The sequence below is a fragment of the Gasterosteus aculeatus genome, chromosome 10 (assembly GCF_964276395.1).
Source record: "Gasterosteus aculeatus chromosome 10, fGasAcu3.hap1.1, whole genome shotgun sequence".
In the NCBI taxonomy this organism is placed as follows: domain Eukaryota; kingdom Metazoa; phylum Chordata; class Actinopteri; order Perciformes; family Gasterosteidae; genus Gasterosteus; species Gasterosteus aculeatus.
The window spans coordinates 8,491,425-8,510,803 of NC_135697.1; the positions used below are offsets into that span (position 1 = coordinate 8,491,425).

The window sequence follows — 19,379 nt, forward strand, 5'->3', positions numbered from 1 at the left end:
CGGGAGCTGCCTGGAAACCGCACACTTTGGTTACTTTAAGTAATCAAAGTACTGCAGTGGAGCAGATGGGCCAACGTGACAGCAGCTGCCGGATGAGGGGAGAGCATCACTTATCGGGACACCAACATTTTTCTCCCCAAAAAAAGGGTTAGGGTTTGAAATATTTCTTTAACAAATATTTCAAGAGGAGAAAGTGCAATGTGTGTAATTCACCTCTGTTTTGATCATTATTCTCACCTTGACTGAATCCAACAGGTCTTTTGGGAAAAAACGCCTAAGGCCAACATCTTTCCTGGAAAGAGAGAGACACACAAGTGGAAGAGAGTACCGTGATTGTCACGCTGCAATTACACTGAGGAATGTTAATTGTCAAACACTTTGGCCTTTGGCCTGATCTCAGCACCAGCTACAGACAGATTATGTTATGCAGGACAGGCCAGTCGAGACAAGGAACACAAAACAGAAAGCCGTGGCTAAGTGCTGACAACACAGAGCACGACTCATCTTTTCCTAAGAGACGGGGCTGAGGAGAAACAGAGAGGGGAGAAGAAGACGGATGGAGAGAGGCGGGGAGGAGTCGAAAAGGGAGACCACAGAGACAAAGAGATATGCAACGCTAAAACAGGAAGCTTACTAATGATTCAAACTCCTCTGGAGGGAGCACTAAGCACAGGGCGTGGAGGAGAGAGAGATGGGGGGGCGATGCTGAGAGCTTACGTCAGCCTGTTTTTCCGACGAAGGTCAAATATCAGTCAATTATTATTATTATATGTAGTCGTTAATCATGGACAGAAAGTGCTTCCCTGTGGTTGTCCAAACTGTCAGAGGTGCCTTCGCTTTCATTACGCTCTCTATGGCAGAACAGAAGTGGTGTGAATACCACTACTGTGCATCACCATGTGTATGAAAGGATGCAACATGCTGTTTGTCAGCTCTCTCTCTCTCTCTCAATACCAATGCTATGTACATCACAGCGGCAACGGGACGCATAGGACTCTTGTTCTGTATAAGAGAAACCAACCAGGAGACGGACAAGTCTGTAGAGATGAAAACTTGCCTCACATTTTTACAATACTGCAAATCTATTGAGAGGATCCTTTAAATGTGGGTCTGTACATTCTTAATGTCTTTTGAAACAATTTGCTGGAAAGAACTATGTAACTGGTACAAATTATACGGAAAATGAAGATGCTAACGTACTTAATTTTTACACACCCAGTTAATTCATTCTAATGAATTACCAGTGTGACTTACAGAGAGAGTGAACAAGAAAAAGAGGAAGCTACACCATGGAAACCAGCCGAGGTGAACAAACTTAAATGGATGAAATACCAGGCACTCCTAAAACGTTTAAGCAGAGATCGATCACAGACACATAACAGGAGCCCTGATGGCCGACTGTCCTGACGGACAGAAAGAAAGACTTCATTGGAAGAGGGCAGTTCTCTAGAAGGCCATCACGTTGGACTGAGCCTCTCTGAGGACACCGTTAATGTTCCTCCACATACATCTAGCAGAGGGACGGTGGCGGATCGACACGTGGAGTAAACCAGGGAGTCAGACCCAAACAAATGTAAGAAATGAGGGAGTATTAAAAGGTAATTGGCCAAGTGAATAAGCACAGTGCTGAAAATGATAATTGAAGCCACAGACTTTCTCTGCACGAGTAAATAGAAACCAGGGAAAATTGTGAAAGAGTTTTAAATGTTTCCAGACTTTCGTGCAATTCTCAAACTCCCGTTGAAATCCTTTCTATTGTTTCCCACTCGTCCAGACTTTGAGGAGTCGCATGGGAACCCCTTTACCGCACCCAGACACTGCGTTGTGTTGCTGTTATTTCTGCAGTATTACAAAACCTGGTTCCAGTTTGAGGACGCATGTGACCCCAGTTTGTGAGCGGCCAAAGAAAATACTCACTCTAATAGTTCATAGTTGGATTTCTTGTCCAGGGCGTTTCCTCTCATCTCTTTGAAGAACCTCCTGGAATAGAAAACAGTGGGACACATAGAGAGAACAATGTGAAATACTTCAGCTGTAGACACAGACTGTTTAAAGACGCTACTTCTCAAATGTTCCAAATATTTGGGCTTGTAGCCTACATAAGAATTACAAATGGGTTTTTTATGTTATTCTAATAAGTAGGTGTTTGTTTAAAATAAATCAACTAATAATCAACGTTTCACATAAAAATAACTAATTTTGTTAGGACAAAAAGAGGGAGTTTGTGATTGTTTCAATCTAATCCGCGATGGGAGAAAACTCTTGCTTTCGTGGTAAAAAGATGAGCTTCACTGGACGTTAAGAACTACAGTGACTCATAGTACCTCGTAGCTTTGAGATATTCATGCACAAGTCCTCAAAGAGGAGCACAGCAGTGTGTTCACATCCTACCTGATTTCCAGACAACCCAGTTTTAGAGCAACATCTTGTTCCACCTGTTCCACAATTTCTGTCATGTAATCATTCTTCACCTGTGGGAAACAAACACATAAAAAAAATGTACACTGGCACATTTAGTTTTACAAACAACAAATGTCAAGGCCTCACGGTCCCGGTGACCTAGATTAGCAAAAAGAAAACACAAGCACAACAGACTTTCAAGCAGTGCCAATGTCTCGGTTTGTGTGTGTGTGTGTGTGTGTGTGCGCGCGTGCATGTGTGTACCTGCTGGTAGAAGTAGTTGAGTGTAGGTTTGTCTTCTGTGAACTGCTGCACAAAGCCCTTTGGAAGATACCGAATCCTTAGCTCGTACCTACAGTGGACAAGGAGAAAGGCAGACTGAGCGCATTGCGCGGGGACACAGCAGCATCTTTCCAACTTACAAAAAAACGAAATAAAGACCAGTTCAACACCTTTGGATTAAAGGTTGGGATTCAGTGATCAGTTTGAGATGCTTTCTATGTGGTACAAGAGGAGAGGAAAGGAGAGGAGGAAGCATGTTGAGTCAGCCATCGCTACAAGAAAAACTCATCAAGGAGGGTCAAAAAGTCATAAAGAAGACACGATTAAAGAGGGTGTGATGAGCGGGACAATGAAAGGGGGAGGAGAGAAGGAGTCAGGAGAGGAAGAGACATAAGGAGGTGAGAAAACAATTGATAAGCACAACTGCAACACAACGAGAGAGACAGAGGGGGACGGACATATATAGAGAGAGAGTTGTTGACTTAATTGGACAAAGCAGGCATCTTGTTTGCTCTCTTTTTATGGCCACAGAGCGAAAGGTCTCTACCTCACAATACCAATAGCACACAGACTGCCACAATAAAGGTAATATACATCAGAGCATTAACATCTGCCACACCAACTCAAACCCGCACACATACACAACAGATGGGTCGTGTCATTGTTTAACGTTGTTTGCAATAAATCCACTCTGTCCTCTCACCTCCACTCCTCCGTCGACCGAGCCTGGTCATACATTTCTCGGACGTGGGAAACGCCTAAATCGGGGTGGAGCCAGTGCACCTGGTCTCTGGATTGGCTGTTGCTGAGACGGAGACCAAAACAAGACGTCCAGCGCACCTTGTGGATGTCGAGAATCTTCTGGATGATTCCCTGGAAACAAGGAGCAACAATTTATGCGACCAGATGATTTTTTCCACCAACTTCAATAAGCTTTATGTTTAAGTAAAAAAAATTAATAGAAAATAGCATTAATAGACTTTTCCCTTTTCATCAGCAGTTGATTCCTCAGTTAGACAAAGATGCCCGGTGGACAAAAACAGACAGTCAATGGAACAGTCAGCCCGCCATACCTCAGCGTGCCAACTGAGCTCATCTTTACATCTGGAATGTTGCATCAGGTCAACGAGTCGATGCACGTGTGTGTGTGTGTGTGTGTGTGTATTCAAGCGATTCAACGTGACGTTTCCACCCAAACAAGTTGACAGACATCATACACACATGCATAATAATGCTCACACAACCATGTGTGCTGCCAACGCTAAAGGGGTCTGACCTAGATACTGTTGGAGAAAGAGAGAGAGAGAGAAAGGGGGGATGCCGGGAGAGGAGATTTGGAGCGACGTCTCCTGTACCACCGCTAAAGTTTGAGCAGTGCTAAGTAGTTTGTACATTATGTGAGGGGAACTAAAAGCTACTGCTCAGTAAGTACATACACACAGAGAGCGTGCCCTGAGGTTGTGTATATTTGCTAGGAAAATATTCTCATTGTGCCGAGAAACTTTATCAGAGCAGATAGCTAGGACCCTAGAGGTGAGGACCAACTGCAGAAATCCACCGTTACAACTACAGCTCAGGGCAAAACATGCAATATTACTGCTTTCAAAGTTTAAATGGTTAATTTACCTGCAAATGGGTTTGGGGTAAAAATGATTGGGTGCAGTTTGGTTTTATTAAACACATTGCGGCAAACCATGTTCGGCCGCCACACCACATAGACGTGGTCTGATGAGACCTCAAGCTTTTATAACTACGGCCTTTTGATTCTAAACTGATCTGATTAAGATCATAGACATAGATCAAACCCTTATGGTACTAATAATGATAATAATCCAGTATTGGCGGTGACTTCAATTTGGAGTGGAAGGATGAAGAGGAAATGAAGAAGCCGTCTTAACGCTATCTTAACTCTTAACACTGATTGGGCGGGACTCGACACGTCACATCAAAGATCTTTTATTTCAAAGATCATAACCTTTTCTCCTTGTCTCACTAAGAACCTAGACTAGCTGGCCGGCCAGTTGACCCTCCCCAGGCCCCTCCCAAAATAAAGTCGCTGGAATCCAAACGATTCACGCGGATGATATTTCGTTTTTGATTTGAAAACCTTTGCAAGTATGACAGAATGAGGCTGGAGATATTGGATCTCTTTTGGGTTAAAAAAAAAAAAAAGATTGGCACATTCCTTCCGATTGAAAAATCTGAACCTGGAGGATGAATTCTGCTGGCCGCTTTTGGATTTTTGAAGGTTGACATGAACAGATATTCTGTACATGCGGTCTGTGGTGGTGCATAGAAGTGTGTGCCTCTTCTTACTTTGACATCCGTCGCGTCTCCATATCGGATGTTGGAGGACCAGCAGCTGTGTTCAGTGTTGGCCTCGAAGTGATGGAAGACTTTCAGAACCCTGTCCACGGAGCCAGCCATGGTTCGGTCTGACCCCCCTGCGCTGAGTCGGGATTTGGCGCCTCCCAGGAGGGCATGGTTCAGGTTGGGGTCCAGGTAGGCCGTCGCCATGTTCTTCCCTGCTGACGCTGCAGCTGCTAGGTGTCTGTCATATTCTGGGAGGGAGAACAGGACAAATCAGACATTGGTGTAATCATACAGGATAAGGAGGATAATCTGAAGAGAGTAATCCAAGCAAACAGACTCATATACACATGCATAAAAGTGAACAGCAAAAAGACCATTTGCATTGCAGATGAACCTGCTGATTTTTCTCTTGATTAATCCTTTAGTCAATATATATCCTACTGCACAAGGGGACATCTTTATGTTGCTTTTTATGTTCCCAAAACCTAGAGATATTCAGTTTATACTCACACAAAAAACTGACAAAAAAAGCAAATGTGCACATTTGAGAAGCTGAGACCAGAGACTGTTTCCCACTTTTGTTTGAACAATGATGGAAACATTATAATAATAGCTGCCAATTACATTTATGTTAACTCATTTTATCAGCTTTAGTCAGTATATTGTAGTAATATTAATAATATACTTTGTGTTTTATCGTTTCTTTCTGGATGCACGAGTAATGCCAGGGACTTGAATCCTGCTCTTGTCTTACATCAAATACACTTTTTATCTATTTGGGATATGACGTACTTTGGCAACATTGTTCTTTGGGAGAAACAAAAGATGAAACAATATAGAACAATGAAATACCAGAGAAAGAAATAAAGAGAGCGGGAGAGAGAAAGAGGTACAGGCAGGGTCAAGGCTGAGTATGGCGCCACCTGTGTCCATGACACAGAGACAATGCACATCAGGCTGACGTTTTTCCTGAATAAGAAGTCGTGACACACTTCCTGCAATTTCACAGCAACTTCATTTCAGAATTCCTGACAACAACTACCGCCTCGGTGTGCGAGAGCGTTACTGTGCAAGACGTGCTTTTGCACGCTTGTTTGTGTGTGTTGTTCTAATCATGACACTACGTAGACAAAACAAGATGATCAGATCTCTTTTTTCTCTACTTCACTTTAGTCCTGTGCTTCTCCTCCTCTCCGGTAAAGGAAAATTGATATGTTCAGGCAGGTAATTACAGCTGAGCAGAAGAGACGGAGAGAGATTGACTAAAACACACACACACACACACACACACACACACACACATCGGAGGAGAGACTGCAGAGTTGTTGAGGGATTTAGCACAGTGAGATTAATATGTACTTCCACCTTTTAAATCACAATTATAGGTTTCAGCACGTAAACATATCTCTCTCACTTTCTCACCACCCCCCACACACACACACACACACACACACACACACACAAACGCACGCTCACTACTAATGCAAAGCAACGGTAGCTTTGGCTGTACAAGTCAGTTCCCATGGAGTCAGATGTCACACTGTGGAGGGGATTGCTACTTGGGTTTGTGTGTTTTATTTGTATGTGTGTGCGTGCGTGCGTGTGTGAGAAAAGGAGATTTTACTCATACCTGTGTCCCAACACATGGGAAAGGGGCTACAGCCGCTCATTGCCATGGAAACACATGTCTGTCCCTCCGCGTGTCCGTCTGTATCGAGGACAGATAGACAGCCAGCTGTCTCACAGCCTCGCATCACACAGACACACACACACACAACCACGCTGTACGGAAGCTACATAAATAAACATGCACACCAAGGTCCTGACACAACTTCGAGGACACACTCGCACAACCCTAAAAAAAACGACAAAGACACAGACACACAGTCCGTCTCCCAGGCAGAAATCTTTGTCCCCCCACTTTTGTCTACAGCTTCGTTAGCGGACGGTTACTTCCAGAGAGGTGGAGCTCAATCTTCTGCTCCGTTGACACTTTGTATAGACTGTGAATAAAAACCACGGGGAGAACTTTAAAAAAAAAAAGGCTTCTTGTTGTTTGTCTCCTTAATCCTTAATCCTGTTATCTACAGTTACGCAAGTCCAGCCGAGATGTAAAGTTAGCTTCCTCCACAAAGTTCTTCAGTGTCTGCGGTGAAAGTTCACCGTTTGGTTTCTTTGCCCAATTTCTGCTCCGTGGCTGCACTGCATAGTTACACAGTTGCCGGGGACGAGTCCAGCGTCTATTGCTCAGTAGATTGTGGTTATTTCTCCCTGTGATGGTGGGAAGACAGCAAAAGAAAGTCCACTAGCGGTTGCAGAGAAGGAGAGACGACTACTGTGCTCAGCAATAAACAAACAGAAAGTTACCCTCTTCTCCCGGAAAAAGAGAGTGAGAGAGAAGAGTGAGTCTGAAAAACAAAGGAAACAGAACAGTAGGACAGAGAGAGAGAGAGAGCTGCAGTGCTGCAGTGTTTCAGGAGGAAAAAGAGGAGAGAACAGCAGCACCGAAACAAAGTTGAGTAGGAATGACAAACACAGAGAGAGAGAGAGAGAGAGAGAGAGAGAGCTGCTGGAGAAGTAGGAGGAGCCACAAACTATTAATATGTTAATCTCACTCAATCTCCTACTTCTGTTTATGAAGCTCACCTCAGATCAGTTTCTAATCGGAAATGCAAGCATTGCAAATGAAGAGAAAAATAGCACATATTTTTATCTAGCTGCTCTAAGACACTAACACACACACCTAAAGTAGTTCATTCTATGGGGATAGCAGCAAAAAACCTGATACAAATATGAAGAGAAAACCAGGACAGACACAGTAATCAACACATTGCAGTGTGTATACACCCTCTCTGTGGTGACTTAAGATGAATATTGTGACTTTACTATGTGATAACAAGTCCTATCTTGATATGGAGAGGCTAATACCAAACCAAAATAAGAAGGTTCAAATCTTTATAATGGAAGAGAAGAACATTCTGAGCATATAAACTACCAGCTTTTAGCATCATGGCCACCTCAACAAGGGCTCCATCAATCAAACCTCATTCTACACATGCAACGTCACTCCGCCTGTGCTTGAAGGGGGGCAGAAGGCTCGCCGGGGTATGCAGGCTGGTCTCCGGGGACACGGTCCTGTGAGCGAGTGGCACCGCTCATCCCTGCTGAACAGATGCCGGCCTCCATCACTCAAACAGACATTTATACGCCAGTACGGCTCTATTGAACCTGTGTAAACTACTGAGCACACACGCACACAAAAGTCCACAGCAACGCCAAATCTTGTGTGTGTCAGAGTGTGCGTATATGCATGTGCGGGTTTCCTACCATTTGTGCTCGATCTGTGTATTGGTCTTTGTTATTAAAATTTAGTGGGAGCTGGGGTTTTAGTAGGGTAGGGGTGTGTGTGTGTGTGTGTGTTGAAACCTTTTGTCGGAGGGCCGGATGTTGCCATGAATGGGAACCGCTCTTTTGGGACTGTACCAGATATATAGTTATTCTTTCTCTCTGGCCCTCGTGTACGTACATTTGCAAACGTAGCGCAGCGATGTCATCGTTGATTTCTTCCAGTAACTGTAATATTGCTGCTTCATCTGTAACGCATAATGATTCCGTGTTCACTCAACTGAAGAAGTGTGATCCTTGTGGCAAAAACCCTTTAAGCTCGTCTCCTCGGCCGTTGTCGCCGCCTGGCTCGGATTACTGCTGTGATTTCACCAGGAGGCATATGCGAGGAAACCCGCATTCTGGTTTACACCTGCTTTAAAGGAGGCGGAGAATATTTCACCGCAAAACGGAGGCGCGCTTTCACGGGCGAAATACATAATTAGTCGCTCAGGCAGTCTGCGATTTCACCTCGGTGCGCCTTGTTTGTACATACTTCGCCATGCCTTAACGCGCACATTGCAAAACAAATCCGCGGTAGCGTTAGTACATGAGGCCCTCTGTGTCTCTCTCTCTGAGTGAAGGAGTGCTGAGCGTGCAGAGCATGTAGCAAAGTGCGATATAGGGTTCTTTCGTTGGGTGTGGAGAATTTTTTCAGCTCTTTTGCCGCTTACAGAACTACATTGGAACAATAAAATGTCTTTCATACCTACATGTCAACAAGCCGTTAACTACTCACAATGTAGCCCCCCAGTTGACCTTGATTTCATTTTTTTCACATTGCTTTACTTGCATATGCTCGCAACCCCTCGAACTTGCTTATAAATCAAATAAATAGGTTAATATTCAATCAAAAGTCATGCCCGCAGAGAGACCCCACTGCTGAAGACCCCACAACGGAGAGTTTGGCTCAGAAAAACGCTTGTATCCATACTGGCTTCATTCATCGGCTGACCAGCGAGGCCTTTCTTCACTGCGTGACGACATGACTCAAAATAATTTTTTTCATTTCATTTTCAGAAGAAAAAACACATATAATATATATATATATATATATATATATATATTATATGTATATGTATTATATATATGTATACCCTTAGCTCATTTCAGCTGTCTTCAAAGAGCATATTTTGTGTGTGGTATCTGCAGTGTGAAGATTAGTCTCACAACTCACACTCACACTCACACTCTCCCTCATCCGTCTGCACTAATTAGTGCAACACACCCACGGACCAATAGCCCGTTTCAAAATCTTACACACGCATACACACACACACACACACACACACACACACACAATATGGATTACACAAATATGTGTTGTTAGTTTAGCTCTACACCTACAATAAAACCACATAAGCACATGTCTATATCAAATGTACACTACTAAATAGTGTAGTACACACGGCCTACAGACCTTCTGCAACTCAGACCATCTGACATGAGAAGCTGTGTATAAGCAGTATGTGATTAGAAGAGTAATCGCAACAGTTCTTGTAGTTACACTGTACGTCTTTCAGGAAATAATACTGATATTAAACTATTTGTCATCTTTGATGTTCCGCTTACTACTCATTTCCATTCCTGGAGAATTAAATGGGCTTGGCTAAGTTGTCATTGCATAAACCTAAAACACGAGGACCACAAAGCCATCCACATTTCATCTGAAGACCTGGTTGAAAGCTCCACAAACAGAGAGAACCACAACTATATCGAAGTGGTCACTGTGTTAAGACTAATTTATAAAACTATTTCCTAACCCATTGAATGGAGTTGCACACTAATACATGAGGGTCAGCAGCTCACCTGTGTAGTAGGCAATCCTGGAAATATCTGAAAGACAGACACAGAAATAACAGAGTAAGCTGCTGTTTCAGTACGAGCCAATGAATGGAGAAGTCACGAGGTCAGAGCAGAAATGCAGCCGAAGCTTATTCAGTTTCACAGCAAGTGTTCTCAGATCAGTTACTGAATGGGAATTAAATTGATTGATTATAATTGAAAATCGATATTCCATTGTTACACAACTCACTCCCGGCAGAGATATGATTAGGCTTTATTGATGTCACTGGCTAACTGGTAGATGCTCATGGTTTCATGTTCGGTAGCTTGGAGATGAGAGTCAGACTACTTTCTTAGTGGACGAACACAGAATGAACTCTTACATTTTGTGTACCGCAGATGCACATGGCTGTAGATTAAAGTTTGGACATGGGCTTTGTGAGATTTGGGAGGTTGATGTTTTGGTTGGTTTGCACAGCGGTATCAGATTTTCCTACAGTATGAGTTTTGCACGTACAGTCGAACCAGTGTATGGCTGCAACAACTGATATTGCTCTTTGGCAGGCAGCAGAATTCCCTTTTCATCATTTTTGTATATATTTTAACACATTACATTACATGTCATTTAGCGGACGCTTTTATCCAAAGCGACGTACAATAAGTGCATTCAACCGTAGGGTACAAATTCAGGAGAACAAGAAACAAGAAAGTGCAATTTCCTCAAATAAGCCAATTTACTATTTGCTATAGATGAGTGACGTTACAAGTACAATTTAAGTGCTACAATTTGTTAGTCTTTAGTCGAGGTAGAGTCTGAAGAGGTGTGTCTTTAGTTTGCGGTGGAAGATGTGAAGGCTCTCTGCGGTCCTGATGTCTTCAGAGAGCTCGTTCCACCATTTCGGCGCAAGGACAGCGAAGAGTCGAGATCTAGTCGAGTGTTTTGCTGTCAGTGAGGGAGGGACGAGCAGTTTTGCAGATGCAGAGCGGAGAGTGCGGGTTGGGATGGGGGGCTGACCATGTCCTGGATGTAAGCTGGACCCGATCCACTCACAGCATGGTACGTGAGCACCAATGTTTTGAACTGGATGCGGGCAGCCACCGGTAGCCAGTGAAGGGAGCGGAGGAGTGGAGTAGTGTGGGAGAATTTCGGAAGGTTGAAGACCAGTCGAGCTGCTGCATTCTGAATGAGCTGCAGAGGTTGAATGGCGGTGGCAGGGAGACCTGCCAGGAGGGAGTTGCAGTAGTCCAGGCGGGAGATGACAAGAGCCTGAATCAGTACCTGCGCTGCCTTCTGAGTGAGAAGGGGACGTGTTCTCCTGATGTTGTAGAGCGTGTATCTACAGGATCGCGTTGTCGCGGTGATGTTGGGAGTCAGGGAGAGTTGGCTGTCGAGTGTGACGCCGAGGTTCTTAGCGGTCAAAGTGGGCGTTAGTACGGAGTTCCCAAAGTTGACTGTCAGGTCAACACCTAACACAACATACAACTTGTTGCCCAAGAGAGGAGCTGTGTAATGTTTGAAGGGTTTTTGGTTTTGAAAAATCCGACCAAGTTAGATCGAAAAATGATTTATTGCAAAGTCTGTCAAGCCGCTCGCATTGCTTCTGGGGGCAACACGAGCAGCTACAACAGCTAACACGCTAGCAAGCTAACTCGAGCAGTTGGTAAACAGCTGTTCAGGCGGCCGGCGGTCCTTTTTGTCAATGAATGAATACATTTACTCTAAGAAAAAATACCGGGAGACCATCAGATTCTTACAAAATACCGTGATATGAATTTTTGGCCATACCGTCCAGCCCTAGTGGAGCCTCAACAAACATCAAACAACCTCTACATCGATACCACAGCTCCCCAATTCCCACAGGAAGCATCTTGAGAACTTGACACCCAGACATATCACACCCAGTTAGAGCTTTGATATGGCAGTGTACAGGAAGAAGTCAGGAGGATAAGTGCCTCAGCGCCTAAACAAACCTGATCTCTTCCAACCCCCCCACAGTTGTCAATAAAAATGATGTAATGGCAGGAAAGCCCACTTCCCAAAAGGAAGTGCCAGAAAGGTGACTGAGTATGTGTGTATTATTGATAAAGCCTTTGTAAAATGACACCAGGACACTACACTACTACACTCACTGTCTGTGTGTGAGAGGTAGTGGGATTCACATACAGCAAGTAGCAATGCTCAAAATATCCTCAAATGGCACCATGACCAGATTGATAATGTTTAAATCATTATCTCCTAAGAAAAAAAGAAATCACAAAATAGTCTTCCTTTTAGAAGACGTATTTGTGTGTTTTACGCACATTTTCATCTCATGTTGCCTAGCATCAATCCTTAAATGGTAGAGTCAACCACAGCCGCTGTACATTTAACGCCAGAACCCTAATTGTGTAAAAAGCTTCATCTTCACCCACGGTGGATAGAGGTGAACTATTTATCTTCCCTAGTCTCCGATGTGCTTCGTAGCCGAAAGAGACTGTGACAAACCAGATCAGCCCACATGAAGAGGTGGGAGAGAATCATGGTTGTCTTTGCACAAATAATGAGTTAAAACACACAGCGTTTTGTCATTGATTACACGACGTCAACCTTTCTCTATAACTTCAGCTGGTCCTGGGATTTCTCGTTTTATGAGATATCCCGCAGGAGTGCTAGCATGGAGCTAATTACATACATCCACTGCACACATATCAAAGAGGTACTCTTTCTCACACAAACACACGCACACACACACAGGGAAACACACTTGGCCTGTCGACTGGCAGGCGGCCCAAAACACCTGCTCTACAAGCTGTCCTCAAGACCGAGACCCTCCTGAGATCTGTGAAGGAATACTGCACAACATGTTGTGTTGCTGGCGGTGTATCAGGAATATTGCCCTCTTGAATCCAACTGTAACACTGTGGGTTTGTGACATACACAAGCAATTGTGGAGGAGTTGAAGAAACATACAAAGAGATCAGGTGGCGTAAAAATATGCAGCCTTATGACAGAAAACTAACAGTCTGCCCACAGATTTATATCGTTGTTAACTGAAAAGTAAAATAACTGCAAAACAAAAGTGAGTTTCTTTAAATTCACGTTTGTATTTGTTTGATTCTTTCCACAAATGGAAACCACACTTCTAAATGCCATCTTGCATGTCTACACAGACGCAGGGGAAGTCTCAACGTCTGCCTGCTGTGTATAATTGCACTTTAATCACAGGCTTTTTTGGTAACTGTAATTAGACGTAATAATCAAGAGAGATTCTGCCATGCAATGACATCTAAAGTACTGATCCCACATCAGTAACAGATTCAGTTTGAGGGAGTTCAAAGAGTCAGACATGATGGTGATAGAAACCATCTCACAAATTATGGATAATGCCCTCTGAATTGCCCTCTTTTTTGTGAAATTAATTATGCAGCATGTTTGTGAGTTTCCATTATATTTGCATGTTTGTGACTAAAACTCCCTTACATCCAAACGTCGTAGCTTTACTTCCTGCTTCTCTGGATATTCACGCTGAAGAGAAACGCCGAAGCAGCAGACGACTGCTAAAAAAAAACAGCCGCTGGGTTTGGTGGATGGAAAATGAAAAATGACTGGGGGAGGAACACAGCCAGATGTCGCCCCCCCTTACCCCTCCAAAAAAGAACTAAAGAAACACGTCTTCTGCAAGAGTCAACTGAATTCACCTGATGAGAGCAGTCAGCTGTTCCGCCTCGTTGCTCTGTGTCTAATGGTTAAAGCTGAGCTGACACACGTGTGTGTGTGTGTGTGTGTGTGCGCGTGTGCACCCGTGAACAATGGGGGGTTACTAGAGCGTGCGGTCTTAACAACGCAGCAACGTAACCCCTGAGGCACCAATCACACCTGCCCGTCACGCTTACATACAAATTCATAGAATCAAACACACAATTGGGATTTTCTTTCTTTGACCAAATATTTGGCAGTTAGGTTTTGAGGGCAGTTCAATGTTCTCAACTGTTTTATATTTTATGTGGGTGACAAATCAATTTAGCCCTTGGGCATTAATCATATTCAGTTAACAATTATTATTATTAACACATAAAACGTTTTACAAAATATTACACACACACACACACACATGATGCAAACTCCAGATAAACCCTACATGCTTCCAACATAATAAGGTCCCGTGAACGCATGACTGCTCGTACACTTTTATCTGCAAAAAGCACACACCCACACACACCCACACCAACACACAAAGTGTGTGTAGTTCAGGTGCTGCGATAAAGCTGATGGACCAACTGGAGCGGCGCGCATGTGAATGTATCACACACACACAGACCAGATACGCCTTGTATAATTCATCACAACAGATTTAGGACAAGTGAGCTGGTGAGATTATTTATTTCATTTAATTATGCCAATATCTGTTTTTGAATAAATCAAAACACATCTGACATTAACGAGTGAATAAATGAATTACAGTCTCTTTTGGGGGATTCTGCATATATTTACATTGAAAACATGTTTTTGAAGTTAAAAGAAATCCAATGGAACATTACATTTTAATTCTTCTTTCATTTTGTATGGGAGCAAACATTAGGGAACTGGTTTACAAGCCTAAAAAATAAATGCCCACTCCTGATTGGCCGATGGAAGAAAAGCATTACTGATTCAGCTTTAAGCACATATGTATAACGAACTATGATCAAATAGGTAATTACACATTTAGTTATAATTCTTAATGTGGTCAACTTCTTTTATCAGATGTATGTCTGTCTTAAGTCGGGGGAGTGTAAACATCCATATTCTAAGTATTAGTATTGCATATTGACAACCTGCATCTTTTTCAGATGACAAAAAGGTGATACAAAATGATCGCAGTGTTTGATATTGACTGAACATGAATAAAAATGTAGCAAAAGTAATATTGTATCTTGTCTGTCCGACTATGATGCTTATGAATAATTATAAATGAAATTACCTATATGGAAGAAGAAGAAGATTCTGACTGCATCTCTGAATTTCTTTCTTTCTGTGTGTGTGTGTGAGAGAGAGTGTGTAGCTATGCGTCATGTTTAGTACATTCTCATAAATTATAAACCAAGATGGAAAAATTAAGACATAATGAAATATAAATTCTTTAACCTAGAAACAAAACCCCACAGGGGGATTGTTACTTCGTGCCAACATTTACACACGCAAATCCACAAAGATCGCACTGAAATACACACCAACAGCAAACCAAAACACAAGCCCTGTGTGTGTGCACGCACCCACGCACACACACTTCAAGTTGAAGCCTCCTACGTACAGAACACCTAACACCTGCATCTCCTTTTTTAACATGTAAACAGGATCTGTCATCATAAGGGAGGCAGAAGGAAAACAAAGCAGCAGCAATTACTCAGTTGCTCCATAAAATGTCAGAGAAAAATAGAAAAATATCTGAAATAACTGAAACAATCAGTTATGGAAATTGAAATTTGAAAATGAAAATCTTCAATTTACTCATTAACCAATCATTTGGAAAATCCCCTCCACCACATTATTGTCAACATCATGAATCAAACTATTACAGAAATACATTTATGAACATTTATGAAATACATTTATGGACTTTTTCTTTAAAACTTTCCCAAAACTCCCCGTCTAAAGGCTAAATAATAAAAACACTTTCAGGTGGTTTATGCTCAATGGTAAATTTACACATGCATAAACACACAAGTACAACGCACGCATATGCATCACACATTTCAATACTCACCATAGTATAGTCCTTCCATTTAAAGTCCCAGAGAGAAGAGCAGAGACTAATCCCCGCTGACACACAGCTGAATTAGGAAAAGCCCAAATCCCGGGCTCCTGGTGAGATAGCCAGCTAACTCGGTACTGACGGCTAATGTTGGCTTACTCTTAAAACACAGCCTCCTCCTCCTCCTCCTCACTACTACTGCTGCTAGGACACAGAGGCATGACTAGGAGAAGAGAAAGAGGGGGTGGAGAGAGAGAGAGAGGAGCGGGCTAGTAGGCAGCTTATGACTGTGAAAGGGGGAGGGAGATGCAAGAGAGGAAAGGGGGGGGTCTTTGTCTCCCAAGAGAGGGGTGGATGGGAGAGAGGGAGCCTGATGTACAGGACAGGGAGAGCAAGAGAGGAGGGGAGACAAGAGACAAAAATGACAACAACTTAAGGAAAAAAAGTGAGAAAACAGGGATGTAAGGAGTCATTAAACCAAAAAAGATAACACAACAATAGAGGAGAAAGTCAGGAGGTTATTATGAAAGGGGGACAACATTAAAAGGGAGAGAGAGCTGTGTTCCCTTCGGCTATTCTGCCTTTTTCTCACAAATGCACCCCTCAGGAGCCGCTCAATTAGTCATGTTATTCTCAACTCAAAGTGGTCCTGCAGAAATCATCAATATTCAGAATAATAAAAATAACACAGGGAATAACAATCAATTGTTCCACTTTGTTCAGTAGGGGCTGCACATTTAATCTGATTATTGTGAAATCAGATCACATAAAAGGGATATGTAGGAAAGTAAAGAGACCGGACTGCTAATAGCTTGAGGCAGAATAGTTCACCAGCCTATACAACTTAAATCATCACATTTAAATACTTAACAAGTTCAACAAAGCGTAGACTATAGTTGAAAAACTGAAAATAAGTTACAGGACTGTGATGTTTGGTCCATTGAGAACCGTGTGAACTTTTGATGTAGTTTCTTTGACTCTAGCCTCATCTCAGAACTTCTCCTTCCATTTGAAGGTGAGATTAATAATAACAATCATAGTGTCCTGTGAAAGTCTGGAAACAATTCCATCATCCACGGTCAGCCATCCAAGTTGTCCCTTAAACCCATGAAACTGATTGGAAAGAATAAAGATGGGAGACAATGTTGGTTGGCGATATAAAACAAGGTCAAGATCCTGTGTGTGAAGATTTCATTTGACAGAGCTGCTAAGGAGTAAAGCAGATTAATGGACCAGTAGGCCAAGATGTCGCACTCTCACACACACACAAACACACAACGATCCAATTCTCAATCAGAGGCCGGATCTAACCCCCTAACAGCCATCCTCCATGAGCTGGTGTGCTAGCATCGCCCTCTAGTGGTGGCGCATTTGAGGGGTGTCGTCCGCTCCGGAGACACTGGGTGTGTGACATGAGTGGGTTTCTCTCCACAGCCTGAACATCACACAGAACTTCAAACAGATGTTTGGTACTTGGTACACTCCATAATGCGGGACCGTGTTCACTGACTCAACTATTCTATCAAAAAAAATTAGAAAATTACTATCAAAGTTAAAATGTTTTCCACTGAACAGACAGACGTGAAGGAGGTCAATTCTTCAATAAACCTTTGTTGCAACAGAGTCTGTCTGGTGACTAATTACACACTCACACAGACACACACAGAGGCATTACACCCACACGTGACCTCAGCAAAACTGGTTAATGGTAGCACACCAGACAGGGAATATGTGTGTGATGTCATACCTATAGCTGGTATCCAGGTGTTACTGCTTATCTGTGCGTGTGTGTTTCCCTGTTCTATTATGACTGTAGTTTGTGTGTGTGTGTGTGTGTGTGTGTGTGTGTGTGTGAGAATCTAGAGAAGAGGTAATTTAATTGGTCAAGCAGGTACTAATCTCTCTTCTGAGGTGGCATAAACAGAGACTAGACCTGGAGATATCAGAACTGGAAATACACATTTTGTATAAGTATAGGTACAATACGGAGGTTGTAATATAATAGTACATCTTGGGACAGTTTCCTTTCTCTCTATTTTGTTTTTTCCCCTCGCTCCCCCCCTCCATCTTTCTTCTCCTCCCACCTCTTTTCTCTCGCTCTCCCACCCTCCCTCTCTCTGTGTGTGTATGACGAGGCCCAACAATTACTTCTTTCTCTCTCTTCCTCTGACTCACTGTAACTACACTGAATGTCTGCTCTCTCTCTCACACACACACACACACACACACAGAGAGGGTGAGGGGCGCCTTATTTACGTTATCTGTGGTTGTAATTGTTCTTCTCCAGTCTACACTTCAGTCACTGCTTCAGTCACAAAGAAGAGAGCGTTCATTAGTTATTGAGTCATTGTGGTTCAGTCAGAAGTCGGTCTGCGTGCAGGTACACATGCACGCACACAAACACTCCAGAGGGGAATCACTGTGCTCCAATTCCATTCATCACTCGTAGACATGCAGCGCCACTGACATGTATGACCAAAGGTATCTTGCGCTAAGCGTAAACGAGTGTGTGTCCTTGTGTGTGCATGCCCCAAATTAGGACAAGTCATTAACTACGATGTCATTTCCTGCCATTGTAGCACATTTCAGGCCACACAGTAAGAATGTGTTGCTGCTCAGTGGTCCACCTACACACAAAAAGACCCTGAAACATCTGCATTTGGACTTCATTTAAAAACCAGTTCATTGTCTTCTATTGAACTCCTTCTGCAGGAGAGATGATACACACACACACCTGCTCAGACAGACGACACACTCGCACACAATCATTCACAGACTGTTATAGGGATTCAACCCCCACACAGGGATAACACTTTTCCAGATTATAATGATAAATCGGGGTGGATCCGGTTTGTTGTGACCTAAATTCCATTAGTATCGCTGGCAAGTAAGTTATGGAATTCTTCATTAAATGAGTTTGACAGCTGCCATATAGACTATCTCGTTATTACATAATAGTACTATATTAAGTTACTTACAATGTCCTAAAGTTTTTCTTGACACAATGGAGAGAACAAACAATGTATCAGAAATAATTTGGGCCTGACGCAATAAAGCCAATCCGCACTAAAATAAGCCGCTATCAGCCGCAATTAAAAATGATCGGGGTAAATGAATGTACTGAAGACGGCGCATAGACATTGACACACACAGCTGTCCCCACCCGGATATAATTGTCTCACGGTAAAGTTCTACCTTAATTAAGAAACAAAAAACGCCACAGGAATGCGCACACAAATCCCCAAACCAAGTCTTGAGCACCGAGACTCTTCAAACGTTATCTCGGGTTAACACAGTCGTTATCACGGCACAGCGAGATGAACAAACATGAACACGGTCACAGGAATAGGTACACAAACATACCGACGCACAAACACACACACCCAACGGGGACCGAACACTGCTGCTTCTGAGAGGAAGAAGGCGTTTTCCCGTTCGCTCCCGAGGGACACAGCATGCTTTGGGATGTACAGTAAGTGCTGTGTGTGTGTGTGTGTGGGTGAG

The 19,379-nt window shown here is 43.0% G+C and overlaps 1 protein-coding gene across 35 annotated transcripts in view; it reads right to left on the reverse strand.

Moving 5' to 3' along the window:
• ptk2aa (protein tyrosine kinase 2aa) overlaps positions 1 to 19,379 on the reverse strand; it is a 50,344-nt gene that overhangs the window by 27,474 nt on the left and 3,491 nt on the right. For 15 of the 35 annotated variants that reach the window (XM_078081452.1, XM_078081453.1, XM_078081450.1 and 12 more), the window contains exons 1-7: positions 6,626 to 7,520; positions 4,999 to 5,243; positions 3,386 to 3,555; positions 2,665 to 2,752; positions 2,392 to 2,471; positions 1,918 to 1,980; positions 238 to 292 (exon numbers count right to left, since the gene is read on the reverse strand). In XM_078081452.1, the coding sequence (XP_077937578.1) occupies positions 238 to 292; positions 1,918 to 1,980; positions 2,392 to 2,471; positions 2,665 to 2,752; positions 3,386 to 3,555; positions 4,999 to 5,243; positions 6,626 to 6,749 (825 nt within the window). In that variant the 5' untranslated portion in view covers positions 6,750 to 7,520. Of the gene's footprint in view, positions 1 to 237; positions 293 to 1,917; positions 1,981 to 2,391; positions 2,472 to 2,664; positions 2,753 to 3,385; positions 3,556 to 4,998; positions 5,244 to 6,625; positions 7,527 to 8,038; positions 8,160 to 10,188; positions 10,216 to 15,887; positions 16,246 to 19,379 lie in introns of those variants that run through there. The other 20 variants (XM_078081462.1, XM_078081458.1, XM_078081459.1 and 17 more) reach the window with 6 other exon arrangements.